General features: G+C 40.3%; 1 protein-coding gene across 2 annotated transcripts; it reads right to left on the bottom strand.

Moving 5' to 3' along the window:
- Positions 1 to 32: 32 nt before the first annotated feature.
- Positions 33 to 22,446, bottom strand: LOC121331098 (nucleoprotein TPR-like). Of its 2 annotated transcripts, none has more exons than XM_041278268.1 (51): positions 22,260 to 22,446; positions 21,615 to 21,719; positions 21,314 to 21,387; positions 21,040 to 21,136; positions 20,679 to 20,782; positions 20,410 to 20,574; positions 20,198 to 20,290; positions 20,033 to 20,113; positions 19,059 to 19,146; positions 18,829 to 18,969; positions 18,601 to 18,695; positions 18,316 to 18,513; positions 18,111 to 18,218; positions 17,765 to 18,000; positions 17,495 to 17,658; positions 17,208 to 17,341; positions 16,564 to 16,712; positions 16,278 to 16,440; positions 16,025 to 16,159; positions 15,666 to 15,806; positions 15,271 to 15,439; positions 14,473 to 14,639; positions 14,045 to 14,197; positions 13,792 to 13,908; positions 13,432 to 13,635; positions 13,124 to 13,311; positions 12,782 to 12,929; positions 12,210 to 12,347; positions 11,903 to 12,034; positions 11,659 to 11,789; positions 11,330 to 11,540; positions 9,647 to 9,793; positions 9,276 to 9,474; positions 8,932 to 9,116; positions 8,647 to 8,723; positions 8,298 to 8,485; positions 7,900 to 8,193; positions 7,520 to 7,668; positions 7,172 to 7,252; positions 6,776 to 6,970; positions 6,452 to 6,577; positions 5,504 to 5,597; positions 5,076 to 5,266; positions 2,871 to 2,936; positions 2,476 to 2,567; positions 2,207 to 2,313; positions 1,662 to 1,760; positions 1,127 to 1,283; positions 862 to 986; positions 426 to 524; positions 33 to 240 (listed from the first exon to the last, which is right to left on the bottom strand). In XM_041278268.1, the coding sequence occupies exons 1-51, from the start codon at positions 22,408 to 22,410 to the stop codon at positions 185 to 187; spliced, it is 7,107 nt and encodes a 2,368-aa protein (XP_041134202.1). In that variant the 5' UTR covers positions 22,411 to 22,446; the 3' UTR covers positions 33 to 184. The 2 variants fall into 2 exon arrangements, with proteins under 2 accessions (XP_041134202.1, XP_041134204.1); XM_041278270.1 differs by having other exon boundaries at positions 5,504 to 5,594.
- Between the last annotated feature and the right edge of the window lie 68 nt (positions 22,447 to 22,514).

The following is a 22,514-nucleotide window of genomic DNA, read 5'->3' as shown; positions in this document are numbered from 1 at the left end:
GGGTAATAACTTCGAAGCAGACATCGGACAACTAAATCATCAACTTTTATTAACAAACAAAAAAGCAATACACGCAAGAAGTACAACATTGCACTATAGAAGCTGTTTTCCATAAAGTAAAACAAGTGCTTGCATGTTTAATTAGCAGTTCACAGCTACAGGCAGTGCAGCATTAGCAATGTGCTTAACTCATATTTCCTCTATTATACCGGCCTCTACTGCCCACCGCATGGCTTACACCTGCAAAACAAAAAGAAAAGTATTAGGAAGAAGGTTTTGGGTTTTACTTGTTATAGAAAGGAAACTATAAAATGTATTTTGAAAAATAAAACTATATATGTCTTAACAATAGTCACTCCATATTCTTCATTTCACTGGTGTGGGTCAGAATTGGAACAATAAATGTTTCTCAATATCCCGCTCACCTCTCTGGCGGGTTATTTGACGTCCCCGGGGTTCTGTTTTCCCAGACTGAGGCTGCCGATTCACCAGCCTGAAAGGTTTGGGCTGGTTGCTGCTGGTGTCTGATAGTAGAATGAATAAATAAATAAATAAATACACACACATGTTCAGCATCAGAATATTGTATGAACAACAACTTATTGTAACAAATGTATACACAAACTAGAACACAGGTCCCCATGATTTGTACAGTTTCAAGAACCACCACTTCAAATTATCGTAAGTGGATGAGTGGTAAATTCTCCCAAAACCAGTGGTATTCATTCTTTGGGGCAGATACAGGAAACTAAAGCACATTAGTTGAAGGTACTTTAAAACCATTCGAAAGATCCCTTACAACCTATTTCTGCTTGTCCTGCACAGCCCTATAAACCCAGTACTCAGCCATGGTATACATACCTGCTGAAGAGCTGGAGGGTAGATCCTGGCTTGTGGAGGGGAGATCTGCATCACCAGATGGCTGACCTGACTCCTCTGCTTCAGACTGGTTCTCCAATTCTAGTAAAGCTTCAACTGCACTAGCCCTTAAAAAGACAGCCCTCAATCTATTAATCTCACACAACACAACTTAATACAAGCAAGTCTAGACCAAAATTAAAGTTTGAAAGTTAAACAAATACTGTGTTCTACATTAAGCCAGCAATATAAACAGTTCCTACTGTACCTCTCAGGCTCTGCTTCCATGAACACTTCGTCTCCTTCATCTCCTTGCCCAGCCTCGCTGGTGGTGGACAGGTTTCCCGTTGACGTGGGGACCATCGGCACCGACTGAGAAGCATGCTCTGAGATGTCAGAGGGGTGGACTTCAGCAAAGACATTAACTAAGACAGAGACACAATCAAGGACTGAGCATTTCCACTTTAATCTGTGAGACCAACTACCACGTCTCCAACAGTATACTTGCAATGGTCCAACAAAAAACCCTTTACTAATGCAATATTACACCCTATGCTGTTGAAAAAGAAACAGTAGACACAGTGAAAGGGTCCTCCAAAATCTGCTGTGCAGTTAGACTACGAATGCAAAAAGCAAATTCAAAAACACGTGTGATCATTCAAATGGCTATCCATCTGTACTGCAGAACTCAGAACGGTCCCTGCTGTTGTCTGTACTTTGAGCATTCAAATACAAAACACATCCATGCCCAGAAGAACTGGGAAAGGGTCTGCATAATGAGACACTAAATGATAGGCAATTACCTGGTGCAGCAACCTGCAGTGGTGTAGTTGGAACACTCCGTCCACCAGACTCCTCTTCATGTGCTGCAAGGAACAGGGGAGTTTCGTACATTCCTAGACCTACAGAGCGGATGTTGTTTATAAAAAAGGTGACATTTAAAACTTGACCCATTTTTAAATGAAATTAATGATTATTTTGGAGATTAACAGTATAACATGAAATCTTGATTACTGCTGTACACTTACTGGGCAAGGCTTTGAATTAACACTATTACTGTACCTAGTTCTATTTCTTTAGAAGACATGGTGTTGCAGCAGGGACACACAGTCCAAAATAGTTACCATAAGCTTGCATGAATGGAAAGGAAAGCTCTTTCATCATGCTAGCATTACTAGAAATCAAGATATATTCTAAGACTACAAAATCATTTTGCTAAATTCTCCTCAATCCCATTTACAAAAAAGCTTTGTGGGGAGACATTTGTCAACAATCCTAACAAGCAGACAACATCCCAAAATAACAGTAGTTGGATTTCAAAATGCAACTGGGAAGAGTAATTAACTACCTCCTTGTGATGCCAGCTGCCCAAGGTCCGAGTGGCTAGAGCCCGCATGGGGCATGTCATCAAGTGGACCGAACCTAAATCTCGGAACTCCAGCAACCTGGGGAGAGCTAAACACACAATGGGTCAGCTTCAATAAATGTCAAGGAAATTAAAAAAAAAAAAAAACCACACACACACACACACAACACACCACCACATGGTCTGAAATGCAAGACACCCAACTAGAGTCCAATTCATCTTTACCAAGAGAACACTGTAGTCCTACTTACTGAATAGCTTCAGCAAAGCCATCCGTGCGATGAGGCACGACCAGTGTTGGTGTGCTAGGTACCATTCTATCATCGTCATCGAAAAAGTGTTGCTGCAAATCCAAGAAAATAGCACAGTAGGCAGAAAAGGTTATGGAACAGAACAATTGAGACTGACCTACCCATGTCAGAAGATTACTTAAAACTACAAGTTCTTAATTGTCCATTAAGTTCTATCCAATTCAAATTGTTACAGTATTAGATGGAGAATCCTAGAACTCTTCTCAGTTCTCACAAACAAACGTCTTGGTTCCTGTGCCTTTAACAACCGTATGTAATAGTTTTGACAACTGTGTAAAGAAAATGCTTTGCAGGAATTTTCCTGTACTCATAGCTAGCCAATATTAGTTACTCACCATGCCACCAATCCCAGGTGTCAGCTGAAGCCCTCTGCCTACAGACTGGCGACGGATAGGAATGCGCTGCACAACACAAAGGACACCAGTCACCAGCATGTTCAGCTGTGAGTGCTTTGATACAAACCAGACCCTAGCCATTCCAGAGACTGACAATGACGTGGTATAAAACAATGCAACCATTTTAACTGGTACCTTGTAGCAATTTTACCTGGCTATACCAAACAGGCAACACTTTATATTAAAAAGTGACATTACACAGCAATTGCATTTTCAGAGTATATCATTAACCTGGACATGTAATTAAAGCCACTTTGATTACTGTGTATTTACACACATGCACAGAACTTGTTATAAAATGTCTTATTTAGCAAAGTAAAAATTGTGCCCAATTCTCATCAAAAACCAGTTGGAGTACACTAAATTGCTTTTGCAAAAAAGTTTAACAGAACAGCTGTCACTAGTCTGCCATTAGTGAGATTCATAACGCAAATCATTTGCTGTCTGCACACACTAGTTATAAGGAACAAGCTTGAAAATATGACACACGAGTGCAACATTACACATCTAGAGGAAAACCTCTGCTGCACAAGCAGTCAGAACTGTTCAGTTATAGGAGGGCCATTAGGCAGTTACTTGCATATGTATGCATTATTTGTGAATATCAAAACCCAGCTATTTTGTGCACATGGTTTTACTCAATTAGTAATTTGTACATTTAGTCTGCTGGGTTTCTGATCTTGTGTTGCAAATCGGTCTCAGGAAATTAAACATTTAACGCTCAAAAGTCAAATCAACAAATTCAGGTTTATTCAATTAAATCTCAATCTGGTACAAAAGTTTTATTTAGGAAAATTAACACTAAACAAACAGTTCACAGTATATATGGAAATAGATTTAAAACAGATTAAATTTGCCATAGGTAAGAGTAACAAATCATACTAGTCCCCATATACTTGTATAAACCTTTTGGGTAATAAATGACCACCTCATTCAATCCTATATAATGTTTTTAGTATAAATCATAACTCATTCAAGTGATTTGCCCATGTGCCAGATCAACAGCAATGTAGACTGAACATTTACATTTTGCAGTACATGTACAAGCAGCTGCATTATAATTAGGGTTTCTGATTTTCTGTTTTAACGGATAAAAAAACAAAATCTATGGCTAGCCAATAAACACTAGAAAAACTGAAGAAATGGTTAATCAATTCACACTGACATCACCCTTTTCCATTAAAAAATAAAACCTACTACAAAAATAATAAATACATTTCCCAGTGCTGCTGGGCAATGTCCCGCCTTCCTGACTTGCATCTATCATTGACTCGTTCTGAATACTTTAAAACCGCCCCAACTACAGAGTGACAGCACATTCCTATTCGAGACTCTGCTTGCGAGATTTAAAAACGAGATTACAATCAGGATGGAGGCTTGTTAGCTGGATTTAAAGCTGTATTACAGTTAAGATACAGAGGATTTAAAACAGAATTGTGGCAAAATGCACAAAAATGCCTAACCCCCCAAAAAAACAGAAGAATGTGCCCATGACCATAGGGATTTCCTTGTAGAACGCAGCAAAAGACAGTACAACTTCAGTGTGCAAGTACTGTCGAGTTACTACTATACATATTTTGACAAAAAAAAAAAACACCAAGCCTTTTGGAAAGTAACCTAAAACACTAACTTTATACAGTATATCAAAAGCCCCCCAAAAAAAATGATTTACATAAAACTCAAATAGCTGAAAATAGCACTGAAATTAATAAAACCCAAAAAACAGAAGCCCTAATTATAATGCTGCCCAATCTGCCTTGTAAATAAACTCATCTTTCCCCTCCTAAGAGAATCCATGGGACAAGCCACCAAATCTTTGACCTCAAAAGGAGGAAGAAAAAGGTGGCAGTTATGCAAATCCTCAAAAACAGGTTTCAATATTTTTGAATGATTGAAATCAACAACAAATCTGTCCCAGGCACTTGCCCTACTGGTTTTATAAAATGTTTTGATTGTAGTTCTTTGTGGTTTACAACATTCAAAATGACCAATCTGAAATACAGAACTTTATACATTGCAGCTTAAATTAACTTGGGGGAGAAAAAGCAGCAAAATGTGGCCTTCAGGATAAACTGAAGAAAGTGGTTTCAAAAAGAAGCTTGAATGTTACATCTTGGTTTGCGAGTGCTCAGTACAGTTGTGCACCTGTGGGGGTGGTCCTAGCTCCTGGGCCGGAGCCTGGATGGTCAGCCTGGGTGGCAGCGGGTGAGGATGTCTCCGTGGTGACTGAGGGTGCCGAGGGGATGGTCTGTCGGTGCTGTTTGGAGCTGGCTGCAGTGGCTCTCTGGGTGGCTCGCTAGAGAAAGGGGATTCTGTGGTACTGCTGCTTCCTTCACCTGATAGAACAAGCACAGCTCCAATAAACAAGGACAGCAGGGGACGAGAACAACTGCTTGAACTGAATACACTTAGTACAAGCATTACTTTCATTAGACTTGACAACTGTGCAGAGCAATTTTTTTTTTTTTTTTTTTTTTAAAGATAAAACAGCCAACCCACTTGTATAAGATACTATCTGTTAGAAGCCGGTTTGACTGGCATTCTTTTTCAAATGAATCACCCTCTGAGCTTACCACTGTCCTGTGAATCTGCCATTCTTTGACTCATCTCGGTTGCTCCTAGACTCTCCTCATTCTCTGTGCCAGGGTCTGTTGCTTCAGCACCCTGCTATGCACAAAAACAGAACTTGATGCATCAATTCTTGCCAATTCTGGGTATTAATGCCACCATTATAAATTAGGGGAATCTAAACTGCAATTACACATCAGAAAAAGGAATGGCTCCAAGGTGCATTACATTTTTTTTTTTTTAAACAGAAAAGGTCTTAAGAACTTTTGCTTCACATGTGGACCAGATTCTCTTAAAGCGTTGCAAGTTTATATGGGTGTTCTTGGAATTAATACAAATACTGTTTTTATAACACCCCACAAGGAGATTCAATGTAGAATTACGTTTTTAAACAATTAAATAAAACAAAAGCAGACATCACAACGTGTAAAAGTACTTGTTTTTGTACAGTCTGGTAACCAATAAAATGACTCAGATTTGCTGGTTACAAAATCAGCAAAAACATATTACAAGTGCTTATTAACACTTTTGTCCATTTAAACCAATACGTACATGCATTTCCTAAAATAGCCTGTCCTGAAATTGGATATAAAAAACAAAACTTAATATAAAAAAAATCTGGGGTAGAACGGAAAAGTCAAAAAACAGAATTATATTTAACGTAAAAGGCACTTAAGGTTTACTGGTTACATGAAGACTTTAATAAACATCTCCAGGAACTCCCAATTTCCAATGCCAACAGCCAGTGGACTTAATTTTGTAATGGCAGTGTTGCATCTTTACGACAGTGTACAGTACACTCTGCACCGTTATATCACAAATATTCTGATCACCTTTAAATATTTAGCCAAATACAGAATATAGCAGAGCACTGAGGTATTAACTATTTGATAGAATCTGCAGCTTTATGTCCTTTCAAAAAGGGCAAGCTAAACCCAGTAAGGCATATTAACCTCGGTGTCATCTCCTTCATAAGCCTCGTTCCCATCTGCACTCCCACTTCCCTCATTGCTCTCCTCCCCTTCATCTCCCATCCCAGTATCATCTTCATCCTCCTCATCTTCGTCCTCCTCATACTCCTGTGGAAAATACACTTGGATTAGATAACCAAGACACTAAAAAGGAGTAAGTTAAGAATCAAAAATACAAACTTCATTATATGTGTATTACCACCAAATTAAAAAAGTATGGGTTTCTAAATGCAGATACAGTGTGAAAGTCGCTCGTCATTGGCTGTTGCCCAATACTTTGAGCTGTTACTGCTAGCTGAAGTTTACCTGCTCTCCTTCCTCGTCATTCTCTTCCTCCTCTGTGTCGCTGTCTGTGTCGATCACAATGACATCATGCTGCTTTTCCTCCTGAGAGTCTTGGGTGTTCTGTTGCTCTGGAAGGGGTGGGACCATGTCCACAGGGACCGACTGAGGTACAAGCTCCTCACTGTCCTCTAGGGGAGGGTACACTTCAATAACCAGCTGCACAAAAGAAATACAGGATTGAAGGGCAGGCACTCAATGCTGTTGGAAAAAAGGTGATATTAAAAGTAGGCATACGGATTTAAATGCTACATATACAGCATAATCAACTATAGTTTGCCAGCCTCAGCAGATACCATACTTCACTATAAAATGTGTTAAATTGTTTTTGAAGAATTCCTGTGTGAGATGTGATGTTACCTGCCCAGGTTCTTGGGATTCCTGGCTTTCTGCTGGAGTTTCTATTTCAATTTCAGTGCTCTCCTCTGCTACGACTTCCTCCTTAAAGATATAAAAAGTTGAAAAAAAAAAAATTAACGTAATGCAGCCTTTTGCTCTGCAAATAAAACGTCTAAACTTAAAATTCAAGGTCTAGACAGATGTCAGAAATGTAAAAAAACAATTGTGGGCTATACTACTATAGTAGTATAAATTCCATGTCATTCACAGCAGGGCAAGCAACATTATTTCTCAAACTAAAACTGAAATATTTCTTGCTACGTAAAAATATTGCTCCCGCTAGACAGATTCAGTTGTGTTGAGACATACCTCGGGGCCAACTCTCTGAATGATTCGCAGCTTCTTTGGAAGAGGTTGATCACCAGTTTCCTCCTGCACTGGCTCTGTGACATCAGTTGTGTTTTCGTCTTCCTCTTCACGAGGCCGCTTGGACAATAAAGAGCCGGGTGTAGCTGAAACTACAACAGCAGAATAATTTAACCACACGGTTCTGCACTGCTGTTTGAATGTTCAAACCAACATTTAAAACGTAAATATTTTAAAAGCAGTGTGCTATAACATCTATTCAATCTTTTGCAAATCAGAGATGGATGTGGTGTTCAGAAATACTTCAGCTAATTCCATAGTGTTTGGTGAAATACAGATTGTATTGAGCAAAGTAAATACAAATTTAAAAAGCAAGCACCAACCTGTGCCAAAAACAGCAGTGGAGGTGGAAGGCCTGTCGACTTGGGTGCTCTGCACTGCCTCCACCATGGCAGGGGAGGGGGCTGGGGCTGGGGCTGGCTCCTGACTGGCTGGCTCGATTTGTGGCAGGCTCTGCTGGGTGGGCTGTACAAAGGCTGTGGCTTGACTCTGTTGCTGCTGCACTGTATGAATGGGCTGGGAAAGGGCAGTCTGAACATTGGGGCTTGTAGATCGAATTGATCCGCTGGCACTGCCAAACACAGTGACATGTTCCACTGGGCTTTCAGACTGCATGGCTGAAAAACAAACAACCTCAGCACAATGTTTCTTTATTTATTTAAAACTAAACACACACCATCTTCACAACATGACTCCGAAATCAAGCACATCTTACACTTACCTTCCTGGGTCTCCACCTGAGTTGTTGGCATGACAGTGGCTGTGGGAGTGGTGGTTGGTGGGGTGATCATTGGACGGATGCTGGCTCTCGGAGTGGGCTTGTTACCAGGAATGGCAGCAGCTTTGCTAGGCGTTGGAACCAGAGGAGTTGGCTTAATGTTGGCTGTTGGTGGCTCTGAAGAGCTAGCACTAACATTGGAATAATATTTAAACAGTCAGCATTGGCGCAAAAGTATAAAACACCAAGTTATTTATGCTTTTCATTTCAGACATTAAAACCAAGAAAAAAAAAAGTGAACAAGCCACAAGGCAAACATTCAAAGTTATTACATTTCAAAAATAACACTTACCTCCCCCTATCAACTGAGGCAGGTGTGGTTTTCAGTGAGATTTGCCTCTGCTCAGCTTGTCTCTGCTGTTCTTGAGCCTGAGAAAATAGAATTAGGAAGAGACTGCCTTGGTTTGTTCTCAAAATCTAGATATTTTTTAAAATAACGAATGAAAAGGGGCCAAAGTGAAAACAAGACAACACTCCCCACCCCCTCCACCCAACCCTGCCTGAAGTGTGAACACACACTCACATTACAGGCAGTCACCAACACCTCCTTGATATTACTACTGGGCCTCCACTGTACCTTGCTGGGAGTTTCCGGGGGCTCATCCCTTGGCTCATGGTGCCTCTCCTGCTGATCACGCAGCTCTCTCTCCAGACGGCAGATCCTACCTTCATACTGGGATTTCAGGGCACTCATTCGCACCTCCTGCTCCTCCCTGTGCTGCTTCAGCTCATCATTCTCTTTTGACAGCTGCTCCTTGGCACCTAGAAGAGGAAAAAGTCAGATAAATTTCAAGCAAAGAGTAAAAACTACAGGCCTGCAAAAATGTAAGGAAAAAATAACCAAAATGTGCTACATCATGCATATTGCAAATTTGTACAAACTATGCCTCAAACCTAACCAAATAAGTAGTTAACACATACCAATAAGCTGGTTTATCTTTTGTTTTGCCCCCATGAATGCCTTCTTGGTCTTCTCCTCTTTCTCTGTCATTTGCTGGCGGAGCTGCTCCTCCTGGGTGGACTTCTCCTGAAGGTCCTGGCGCATTCGGCTCAGCTCTGGCTGCAGTTTGGAGAGCTGCTCCTGCATGCTTTTCACCTCCAACTCACGCTCGCTAGCCAGCTGAAAGCACAGGAGATGAAAGCCTTTACAAAACCCACAATGAATGAACACAACACACTTTTGAAAGTCACCACACTGCAGAAACAGGTTTGCACATCCCCAAATCTCAATTCAGGTATTAAAATAGGATGTATCAAGATCTTTTTATGTTGCATGAGTAAACTTGTCATACCTTCTGCAAATTTTCAACCTGTCCATCCAGCTCCTTGACCTTAGTCTCCGCTTGGCCAAGAGCATTTTTTAGATCCTGAATTTCTTGGGCAGATGCCTGCTGGGCCTCCTGCTCAATGATGGGCTTAGCAGCAGCTTCAGCAACCAACTAAAGATACAAAAATAGGTTGACATTCTAGAAGCACTACAATCTATATGAAAGTTTTAAATGGTTCAAGAGATATTAAAACAGACATTACATCCAACAACAATCTGGGGGAGACTGCATCAAGGATAAGGACTTGTAACAGATTAATATTTAAAAAAAAAAAAAAAGTTCAAAATATATATATATATTTTTTTTAAACGCAACACACATTTTAACCAAAGTTCTTATCCGTAGAAGGATACCACAGGGTTTTAAACAAATAGTCAGTAACTTCTATATCCTGACACTAAGCGTTTCAACAAGGTCTGGTCCAACTGACTGTTTAATACACCTACAGTACAACCTCAGTTACTAACCCCTTGGGAATGGAGGTTGTTCGTAAGTCTTAAATGCCCATAATTAGTTTTCAATGGTTTTAATACATGTGTACACCTGCTACCTACACTGCTGTGCAAAAGTCTTAGACATGTTGCATTTATCTACTCTGATGCATTGAGCATCAACAATTTAATCAAAGCATCCACAAGTGTTTTCTACTATTAAAACAACCTTGACTTGCATAACATTGAATTGACAACAGAACTGGCAGAAGGCACAGGTGTCGTTGTCAATCAAAACAGCACGAAGGTCACTCTTGAAATCAGGACTTAAAACGGATGTGTTGCGGTAAGAATCTCTCTGTTAAAAAGGGGAACATGACTAAAAGATGGACAAGAACACAGAAATTGGACTATGGAACAATGGTCAAAATGTGCTTTGGACTGTTGATGGATGGACAATGACACCTGTGCTTCCTGCCAGTTCTGTTGTCAATTCAACGCTCGTCTTCTTTCTATTCCTTATCTTCAAGTACTGCTCATCCTTGTTAGACAGCTTCTTGGGTATTCCAGTCCTGAGTTTGTCAATTCCAGATGATGTTTCTCTGTACTTCTTGATTGTGCTTCGGATACCACACCTTGAAAAATCGATCGAACCAAGCTATTTCACTCAGTGTTTTTCCTTCTTTATGCAAGGGTCAAGGTTGTTATAGTACAGAACACTAGTGGAGGCCTGGAGTAAATTGTTGATGCTCATAATGCATCAGAGTCAAAAAATGCAACATGTCTAACACTTTTGCACAGCAGTGTACACCCTCAACCTAAAGAATACAGCACAGTAATGCAATACTCATTTTCTGGTTCTAAAGTCTTTAAAATGGAACGGGACGGACGACTGTGCTTTGTTTAAAACTAAAATGTTCCCAGTAAAATTGCCCATACTTTCTTTGAGTGAACAAGTTTGGTGTTCGGAACTCTGGGGTTCTATTGTATTTAGAGCAAGTTTTGGAAACAGACTAAAATTAAAGCAAGAACAAAGTATGCACTCGGACAAAGGAGTTTACAAGTCCAGCCAAGGCTTTGAATAAGTAACACATCACTGCAGATTAAGCAGATTTCTGTTCTACAGCAGGACAGTGATGTGTTTTAAAGACATGGAACAGTGTCCAAATATATTTTAAAACAGGGACCTTAAATTTGTGGCAACTCATTCACATACCTTGTCATGCTGTGCTTTAAGCTCTTCGTACTGAGTCTTGTACCTGCGGCCAATCTTCTTCACCTGCGTGATGGTCTTTGCCTTTTCCTGGATATCCAGTGCTTTAGCTTCTAGATCCTTCTGCAGCGTCTCTTTTTCAGCAGAGACCTTACCAAGATTCTCCTTCAGACTACCGACTTGACTCTGTGCTGTGGACACTGATGCATGCAACCTGAAATTAATTTTAAAAACTCAGCCCACAACATTCACTCTTGAAGTCCTACACAAATATGTAACAGTGTATTAGTTAACCACTGTAGTCCAAGTTGATCTGCACATCAAAGGCCAACCTTGCAATATCAGTCTTCAGTTTGCCAGTTTCTTCAGTCAGCTGTTGAATGCGCTTCAAGTGGGCCTCCTTCTCTGAATGGAGCTTCTTGTACTCTTCAGGATCAGCATCTTTCTGTTGGCTTAGCAGGTGCTACAAATAAAAGAAAAAGATCTTTATGGGAAAATCAGACAAGAACACGTTTTTTGTTATACAGTGGCACGTGCACAGAACACTCACAAATGCTCAGTGTGTTCTACACGTACCTGTGTGCGAGTTTTCCAGCGTTTGATATCCTCTTCCAGTAGCTTCTTCTCAGCCTGAAGCATCCCGCTTTTTTCACTCAGCTCTGCATTGGATTCCTGTAGTGGCATTATATCTGCCTCCAGCTTGCGCACCTGATAATCCAACACAACTAAATTGAGCACACTATTCATAACAAACATGTTCAGAGACAGCAAGTCCTCACTTAAACTCACAATCCAAAATAAACAAGCAATTGGTTATGTTGCAGTCGATGTTCTTTTTTTAAAATCAAATGAAGTATCAAATGAATTCCCCCGATATACTTACTTTCGCCTGCGTCTGTTGAAGTTCCTGCTCCAACCTCTCCCTCTCCTCCCGCAGCATCTTATTAGTCTCCACAAGGATGTTCATGGAATCAGTCTTCTTCATGAGTGCATCGTGCTGAGCTAGAGTCTTAGCTGTTACCTGCAACATCAGGCAAAGTAAATTCTATAGACATTTTCAAAAGGGGCATACTTAAAACACCAACTTCTCAGAATCCAATACAATTTTAAGATTTTGGGGATATGCCTAAAACCCTTATGTATCTGACCAAATATTAAGATGAAACATTGGAAGTATTGCTGGATTTGTACAAAACAGATCATTTTTACACCTTCCATGCAGACATAATGCAACACTTTAATCACAGGCATACTGAGCAGACAACAGTACTCTAGTCTAATCTGTCAATCCAACTGGAACTCAGTCTAGGCTAAAAGTCACATTAAAAATAGAATTACTATGACCGTTACAGTTGTATAGACTGTATATAAAATAGTTAATGCTACCTTGGGCAACCGGTAATTACAGTAACCTTCTGGTCAATGCAGAGATCACCTGTAAACTTGTGATTATACCTGTGCTTTCTCCCGCTCTGCATTCAGACTGTCCTGCAGCTCCTTAAGCTCCCTTTCCAGGTGCTCAACTCGCTGGCGGTGACGCAAACTCTCCACCTGAGCCACTTCGAACCTGGTCTCTGAAATCTCCTTCTCCCGGCGGACAAACCTTAAATCAGAAAAGGGCAAAATTTGTTGGCTATCACAACGAATCTACAAATCAACTACAAGCAAGCAACACTGAAGCTGTATTTCAACATTGATGCCCTCAAAACTGGAGCTAAATATACACACCACTATTGGAGGAGTAGTTCTGTAGTCTAAAAATTTAAGAGTGAAACATGTTATTCTATTGCAACTTACCTAAGAATCTCGAGGATCTGCTCGTGGGATTTTCCTTCCTCACTCAGGGAGATGTTCAAATTGCTCTCCTGGGTAACTTGCTGTACAGAGGCCACCATCTTATTGCCTAGGCTTTCTACTTGTTCATGTAGCAGACTGTTCTGCTTCTGTAGGTCCTCACAACGAGATGCCAGCTTGGATACCTCATCCTACCAAAAGACAGAGGATTGACAAATACAGACAAAAACAAGAAGGTACAGTGGATTTAAAGTAGTGCATGCCCATATAAGCAAACTGCAGCATAAAAGCCTCTAACTTTTCCAAGTTACCTTCAGCATCCTTTCTTGCTCCTCCCAGGATATCTTGCCCTCCAGAAGTTGTGCCTGGGCTCTCTGTGCTTTCTCCTCCAGCTCCTGCCGCATCTGAGAGGTCTGAGACACCTGCTTCTTAGCTGCTTGGAGGGCCTCCACATCAGCAGCATGCAGCATCAGCTCACGCTCATACTTATTCTGGGACTCTGCAGCTAGCTTAGCCTTTATATTAAATAAATAAATAAACATTGTTAAGATAACTTTGAAAATAATTCATCCGTTTATTGGGTGCCGCATAGATAGCCAGTGCAAGGCTTTACAGAACATCTGCTGTGTGGCGACATTATTCAACACATTTAGCCACTGCATTTTACACACCTGCAGCTGGCTGTCCTGGGTGGCCTTCTGCTCATGTGAAGAGGCTACAGCTGCCCTCTGAAGGGCATCCTGGAGCTCTGCCTGGATGTTGGACAGGTTTTTCTTCAGCTCAGACATCTGCAAATAGGGGCAACTAATTAATTAAAACAGTATGTACCTGATTTTCAGCATAATTATTTGTTTTCTGTACTTATTTATTTTTTACAAAAGGATCCGTTTAAGGTAATAAAACGGAATGTTGATTTTTCATTACCTGCTCTTCCAGATTCACAATGGCTTTGCGCTTCTCCTCCCGCAGGTCCTGTTTTTCCTTCTCTGCTTCAACCAGTTTCTTCTCCAGCTGCACTTGATACTCGCGAGACTCCTTCAGACGAGCCTCAATTGTAGTACGAGCTTCATCAGTTACCTAAGACAACCGGGAATTAGGACATTTGCCCAAAGACAGAAGATCCCAACCAAGGCTTATGCTCGGGATTTTTACAGATGCGCAAATTTCCTCCCGCTTCTTTTCAAACTATAGCCAGACTAGCGGCTTATGGTTTTGCCTATTGGTTCTTTCTATCCGCAGTACGAAAAATTACCAGAATGAAATTGAACAAACTGTTGAGGATGAAAATGGTTTAACAGAGCTCTTTGGACATGGACTAAAAAAAAAAAATAAAAAAAAATCAATAACTCCACCTGTTTCTCCTTGTTCAGAGACTCCTCCAGACTGAGAACCATAGACCTGTACTGCTCAACATTGCTGGTGGAGGTTTTCAGACGCTCCCTCAGATCATTGTTCTGCTCCTCTGCCTGCCTGAGGCGAGTGCGAAGATCCTCAAGGTCCTTCTCTGCACCCTGGGGTCCTAAAAATAAAACCATCTCAACTGAATTTACAGTTTTAAATAAAATTGGTGCACCTTGACAAAACAGAAATTTGTCACTTAAACTCCTTTTCAGTTTGTACTCCCGGTCCCGTCACTCAAGACAAAACGATCGCCCTATACTTTATTGAAGTTGTGCATGGGAGTGGAGATTTACTGGTGACCCAGACCTACTTGCTATGGTCTTAAGAAATGCACTACTGGATTGAGCCCCTCACATTAAAATGATTGTACAACTATGGCGAATATCAGTCTACATAGAATATCTTCTATATATAATATGGCTTATTTAATAAACTCAACTTATAAAACATTCAAGAAATGTTTTAGGATTATCAATATTAAAATTAAAGCTGGTATCAGAAGATGAAGAAAACCCTGTATTTATATTAGAGCAAATTAAACAGCTTCCTTACAACAAACAGCTCAGGGAAATCCCACCCAAAAACATACAGGCCTACCAAAACTGCTTATAAAAATACAGCCACCCAGTTCTATTTCTGTAACATTGAGAGAAAAAAATAAATAAAAATCTAATCTGAATTAAAACTAACTCTTAACAGTACAACATCAAATCAGCAACAGAAGAGGCTGTGTATTTGTGATTGATTACCTTTAGTGCCAGCTCCTTGTGACACCTGTGATGCTAGCTGGGATTCAGCATTGCTGATCTGCTGTCTCAGCGTAGCAATCTCCTTCTCTGCAGTTTTCAGCAGCTCCTTGGTTTTGAGGTGCATGGCTCCTTGTGTTTCAAGCTGCTTCTTAGCTTCTAGCAGCTGCAACTGTGACAGACATTCACATTTACCTAAACTTCCAAACCAGCTCCACAGGCATTTACAATCGATAAGAGCACAGTTACTTTGTTTATGTATAGCTTGTGTTTACTGGTTAGAAATTAAAACAAAATTTCCCCAAGTATCAAGTTGTGAAATACAATTAAGGTTTGCTTGTGTTCTCAAAAAAAAAAAAAAAATCAGATCAGAAAATTGAATGTCAGCTGGCACTTACATCCTGGTTTCTGCCAAGTAAGTGTCTCTGCTCCACCTCATATTCCAGTTTCTTTTTCAGCTGGATAATCTCCCTTTCTTGTTTCTCAATCTGGTTGTTAAGTCGCTGTTTGGTCTCTGTCTCAGAGCGATCCAGCGTCACCTAAAAATAAGTATACACAATTAAGACATGTAGGTCTTCACTCGACTGGGTTTGTGAACGTATTCAATGACATGTTGCACACTGTCAAAAGGAGGCAGTTAAATTGCTCAGACAGCTGTTTATTGGCATACACAACCAAGTTTTACGCTGCCATGGAATACAGGGATAGTTCTACTTGCAAAGGAAAGTCCTTTATCTGATAAGCTTGGGCCTCATACCTGAATGGACTGAAGGTTAGTTAACAGCAGGTTCTGCCCCCTCTGTTCTGCAAGAATAGATTCCTTCTCTTGATAAAGCCTTGACTCCACCATCTTCAGCATATCCCTTTCCTTTCTCATATTTTCACCTCTCACCTACAGGATGACAGGAAAAATGTTTACAAGTTTTCTTCCACTTGCCTTCCAGTCTGTGCACTACAGAGTAATGATATTAATTTTGTTGGAGCCTACATTCGATTTCCATAGCTCTTACCTCGGCTACAGCCAGCTTCTCATTGACAGCACGGAGATCCTGGGTCATTGTGTGGATTATCTGCTCCTGTTTCTGGGTAGTAGTGGACAGCTTTTGACACTTCTCCCTCATTGATGCAATCTCACGTCGGTACCCATCGACATTATCCTGCAGCATCTCATAACTAAATTCAAAATATAAGAATGAAAATATACTGCATGCAATCTCTTTTGCAGAGAGATCACCCCCCCCCCCAGCAAAGTCTCTGAGCAACAGGTTATATTTTAACAGCAATTACAGTGCTCACCGCTTGGAAGCAAACTCCAACTGGGTGGATATTTTGGTGTTCTGAGAACGCAGTTCAGTGACTTGCTCTTGCAGCTTCTCGCTATGTTCGTTGAGGATTTTATCATTTTCAGCTTTCTCCTTCTTGTACATTAAAAACACTTCTTGCAGCTACAGAAGATAATCAAAAGTTGTGTAAGAAAACCAGAGCAGCCTGTGCAATATTATACATGATCCAACAAGGCAAAAATATATAAGCAGTATATCGATCTCTGGTGGCCCCATTGAGCTTAAGTTATTTTCATAAATTAGATTCCTATTGCATGTATTTAGCAAAATCTGAGCAGCTTTAATTTTCCAATCCTCTTGCAAACTGCACAATGTGATAGCTATTATACAATGACACCTGAAGCACAGACATATGCTGCAAAAATAGTCCATCTCTGTATGCATGTGCAAAAACAGACATTTAACACGCACAAAAAAATAAATTACAATAAAAAAAACTGACAATCAAGTTGTAAATAAAGGAACATTTGTTTAGGGAGGTTTAAGCTTTTCACAGCAACTAAGAGCAAGTCTAAAATGAAGGTACCAATACCATTATACTGCCTAAACTTCACCTCAGCCCTTAAACGCAGCAAAGAAGGTAATGCCAATGAATACCTGTTTAAGTGCTGCCCTGGCTTCGACCAACTCAGTTGACTGTAATGTGGACATTTGAGCTGGAGTAGACACTGTTGGAGTAACTCCAGGAGAGCGTCGAGGAGTGGAGGTCAGTGCAATCTCCTCTGAAACACCTGGACATACAAAGTACACGTCAGAATGTTATAAGCAATGGGCCACACAGCACCAAAACAGTATCAATCTCAAATCCGTCAAATTAAGTAATTGTGGGTCATTTTAAAGAGACTGTACGGACTGCAACGCTTGCCAAACACACAAGCACTTACTCTGCATAGGGAAGGAGACTCCTGTGGTCTGTGCCAGCAGGATGCGGTACATATCTCGCTGGCGTACGATGGACTCCACCAGCTGCATCTGGTGATTGCGGCCATCCCGAAGTCGTTCTAGCTCACTAAGGGCTTTCTCCAAGTTCAACTGCAGCTCGGCAACCCTGTCAAATTAACAGGAAATCCAGTTATCAGGGACACCCCTGCAATGCACAAGTAGGAATCAGATGAAAAGATCCTATTCTAAAACACGTTTCAACAGATCCATACTTTGAAGATGTGGTTTCTTGCTCTTCCTTCTCCCGTGCCTCTCCAAGTTCTCTCAATGCCACGAGGAGGCGCTGGTTCTGCTGCTGCAGTTCCTCAATATTGCGGTAGGTGACAAGACGCTGAGATATGACCTCAGAGGAACTGCTGATGTCAGCAGAGCTCACCTCTTCACCAGCATCATCGCGGATCACATGGTTCCCTCTTGCCTCCTCCAGCTCAATCAGCAAAACTCTAATCTAAAAAATAAATGGCATTTCAGGCCATACAGAATGGCGAGAGGCTACATCAAAAGCACATCAGTCTTCCTTTATTTTTATTAACATTGAAAATATACAAGCCAATCTACCTGCTGAGACATGTCAGTCAGCTGGAGCGCAGATCTTTGGTTGTCCCTCTCTAGCACAGAGGAACGCTTGTTGGCCTCGTCAGTATCTTTCTGGAGTCTGTGAATTTCCTGAATTGGAAACAAAAAACATCCAAGTCAGAACTAGTGAATTTAGCATTATTCCAATAGCTAAGTGACTAAAAAGCTTTTTAATATGGAGTCATACCTTCATTGCCTGCTCTAGTTTAGCTGAAAGACTGGCAACAGACTTCTGCATGCGCTCATACTCCTCACGCTGGCGTTTCAGGATAGGAGCCTTGGCCTCAACCTCCTGAACAATCTCATCCAGGTACTTGTTAACACGTTTGATCTCCAGTTTTTCCAACAGCAACTGATCCTGAGATTCCACATAAGCATTGTAGAGCTGCAAGATGACAGAGTGAAAAATCAACACAAGAGTAGCTAAAGGAGCAGGGGCTTGGTAAATGTTTTGTTTTCAATTATTTTATACCTCCGTCAACTTCATTCCAGGTTTTACTATTTTTGCTACCGCTGCCGCAGTGGGAGACATCGTTGTCAACTCCTCCTCTGTAAGTGCAGCCACACCTGGAAAACAAATACAAATTTAATTTAGGTATGCAATTCTAGTCCATTCCCAATGCAAATACATTCTGCTCAACAATGAAAAAAAGAGGGAGACATTTGAGCAGATCACGTGACTCCTGAAATCATGCTTTACCTTTCCGCTTAAAAGCAGAGAGCAGGTCATTAGCATTGTCCAGCTCTTTCTCCAGATTGACAATCTTTTCTTTTAGCTCTGCTTCCATGCTTTCTTTGGAGGCCTCCGTTTCTGTCTGCCGTCGTTCAGTCACTTTAATGGCTGTTAAAGAGGAAGAAAAAGCAGGGGATACTGTGAAGCAGTTGTCTTAACTCGTGCAATGCTACTTATTACTACCTTCGGGTTCCTACCTTCTTCAGCCTCCTTTAACAGCTTGTGGAGCTCCTCCACTGCCCTGGTTAGCTCACCAGCCTTGGACTCGGAATCTGCTGCCGAGCTCTGAAATGAAGAACCAACTTATCAAGTCTGACTACAGTGGGGTGTGTTACAGTAGCGTTGTCTTTTTCCAACAATGTGTTTGACCTATGCAATTACAGTCAGCACTCAGAATATCCGTTACCCAGATACACGTGAAACGCATTTTTGTATACTGTTTTAATTCTGGAAACTGTTTTTTAATCTTTTGCTAAATTGCATTGCCTTTTAAGTTGTATGCAGTTCTGTGCATGGGTAACATTTTGATTTAATTTTGCTGTTGGGTCAGTTACATTTTATATAATGCTAGTACAATAGTACTGGATTTAAAAGTATATACTGTATTACAGTTTAAGTGTATCATATCAAGTGATATTATCAAAATCATATCATTTTGAATTATTACTTCTGTTGAAAATATAGTAATGTACCAACAAAACCAGCTACAGTACATCTAAATGAAAGCCTATTTCTTTTAAAAGAAATCCTTTCAGCTGCAAAAAATTAACGAAAGACCCCTCTGCATGAAAAACAAAACTAATAGGGGGACCATCTTCAGAAAATTAAACACTCGAGACAGATTGATGTAAACATCCTGCCTTGATCCTGCTGAATCAAATCTTCCATCATGATGATGATCTACCATCATCATCATGATCCATCTCTTGTGATATGTCAGATAAGAAAAAAAAGAAAACAGCAACAGTGCCAAAGAAAAGAAATATGCTCTCCAATATACATCTCCATGTACAGTTCCTCAAACCCATGTCATTTTTTCTTTCCATGTAAAATGTGTGCATGTGTGTACAAGGCAGGGGGTTGTTTGGGTGGTAGGGGGCAGGTTACAACGTTCTCACCTACATACACATCAAATCAGTCATAAATAAGTCAAAAAAAGACTTGCACTTGCCTTATACAGATTGGAAAGTTTTATATGTGCGTTGAGTTCATTGCGGAACCGTTCTTCCATGCCGGCCTGCTGTTCCTTTGCCTAAAGAAAAAAAACAATCATTAAAAAAAAAGAATACCTTTTTTTGTATATGTAAAGTAGTTTATGTAGATGTAAAGAAATTACGTCTTTCAATTTGCCCATCAGGTCCTCTACTTGATTTTGGAAGTTCTCATTGGATGCTTTTAGGGTGCTCACTTGCTCTTCCAGTCTGGTAACCTGGGCAAGTGAGAATAAGATAACATGAGCTTGGTTATGTATTATTATACTTTCCAACCTCAACATTAATAAAAAAAATATATATATTTTTCTGTGTTATCCAAGCCAGCACAGTTTACCTCGTCCTTTTTGTTCTCCAGGTTACATTTAAGCTCCAAGATTTCATTTCCTTTCTCGCGGGAGACAGAAAGCAGCTCATCAGTCTTGGCGGACAGCTCAGCGTTTAGCCAGGTGTTCTGGCTCTGAAACAGCTCCTTCTCCTGCTCCAATCGCTTTTCCCGGTACTGGAATAAAAGCCACAACAGCACCCTTACAGCCATTTCAGCTACAGGCAAGCCAAGTACAGAACAAGTTATTTTTTTTTATTAAGTCAGAACAGATTTCCCACCTTGATCGAAACCTCTGAAGACTGAAGTTCATCAAGTTTCAACTGGAGTTCCATCTTTGCAGTGTTGGTTTCCACAAGTTTTGCATTCAAGCGTCTCAAGTCCTCTGAAAATGACCGGCAAGAAAATAATTATTAAAACCAGTGCTGACTTCAAGCAGCAAGCCCACACAGGAAAACATCACCCAAAGCTAGTGTTGTACAGGTCCCAGAGGAGGTTTTCATTTAAGCCAATGCATTAAACAAAAAATTCAGAGCAGTTTTGCACATTCAATGTTACTAAACAACAATTTATTAACGCGTGTTTGTGAACACCTTGAAACGTAGCCATTAAAAATCACTGATGGATTATAAAAATTCTTACCGCTAAGATGTTCCCCCTCCTGGGAACTTTTCTCAAGTTTTCTGACCAATTCACGTTTTTCAGCCTCCAGCTCATCCTTAGTTCTAGTAAGCTGACTCTTAATACAAAAAAGTTTATTTTAGGTATAATCACATAAGCCATCTATTTAGTTAATATCACATATTCATGTCACAGTACAATATTTAACATGGCTGTGGAACATGAAGCAACATTGCCTCTAGTGAATTCTTAAGTTGTAAGGAAAATAAGTTTTTTGTTTTGTTTTTAATAATACCTGTTTTGATGAAAAGCTCTCTTGTGCTGTTTCATATTCTTTAATCTTCGCTTTCATAGACTTCAATTCCTCATCTGCAAAAATTGGATCAACTGAATATAAAGGATATATGATATATATATATATATATATATATATATATATATATATATATATATATATATATACACATATACATATATATATATATATACACATACATACATACATATATATACACATACATACATACATATATATACATACACCTAGCATTACCAAATGTGCTGCTGATTAAATGAGGTAATTTGAAGGTACTTACTGTGCTTATTGAGCTCCTCTTGTAGGCTATGACGGTCCTGAGATTCAGACACAAGCTTATCCTGACTCTGCGCCAGTCGCTTCTCAACCTCAAAGTATTGTTGCTCTGTACAAGAAAAAGAAGCATAACATTTGTACATCTGATGTGATTAAAATGAGATGTTTTACCATGTGTCCTGGTAAGGTTTCATCGCGTCTGCCACTGTCATGCTAGGATTATTTTAAGTGTATATTGCAAGTAGGAATACACTTCACTACTTATGTATTACACAGCACATCTTAAGTGTTTGAGACCTGAAACGAATCACAATCCAACGACTGTACAATCTAACGACTGTACTTTGTCGTTAGTAAAGTCAATTAGTATTCCTTACCACCCATGGCCCAGTACACTCCCCAAAACAGGGCAATTTAGTAAACAACGCAGACCGAGGCCTGGTTGCTTCAAATCTCTATTCAAATAAAGACAAATATATTTTTTTTTTCACATCACTGAGACAATAAAAAGAATAGTACAGTAAAGGCAACCAGTTATCGCCATAGTAAATTAATCTGTGCATGCATTTCCAATATATAGCTCGATGACTATGAAAAATTGCATTTTACAGAACAACACGCACTGCATTACCGCCATAAATTTGCTTACCACTATCTACTTTAAAACGCTCGTGGCGGGCTTTGAGTGCATCTATTTCTGATTGCTGGTCCGAAAGGAACTTCTCCAGCTTGTTCTGGACAGGTTTGGGGAGTTTGTTGAGCTCAGCACGCTCCAGTATCTGTTGCAGTACCGCCGCCATCTTCTACCCCTTGTGAGCACACTTCGAAAATATCGCGGCACCGAGTCCAGAGCCCCGACTCTCTCTTTACAAGCAAGGCCGCAGGGAGGTATGGGAATTGTATT

The sequence above is a fragment of the Polyodon spathula genome, chromosome 18 (assembly GCF_017654505.1).
Source record: "Polyodon spathula isolate WHYD16114869_AA chromosome 18, ASM1765450v1, whole genome shotgun sequence".
Lineage (NCBI taxonomy): Eukaryota > Metazoa > Chordata > Actinopteri > Acipenseriformes > Polyodontidae > Polyodon > Polyodon spathula.
Note: the sequence above shows the minus strand (reverse complement) of the source record. Positions and strands in the feature narration are given on the sequence as shown.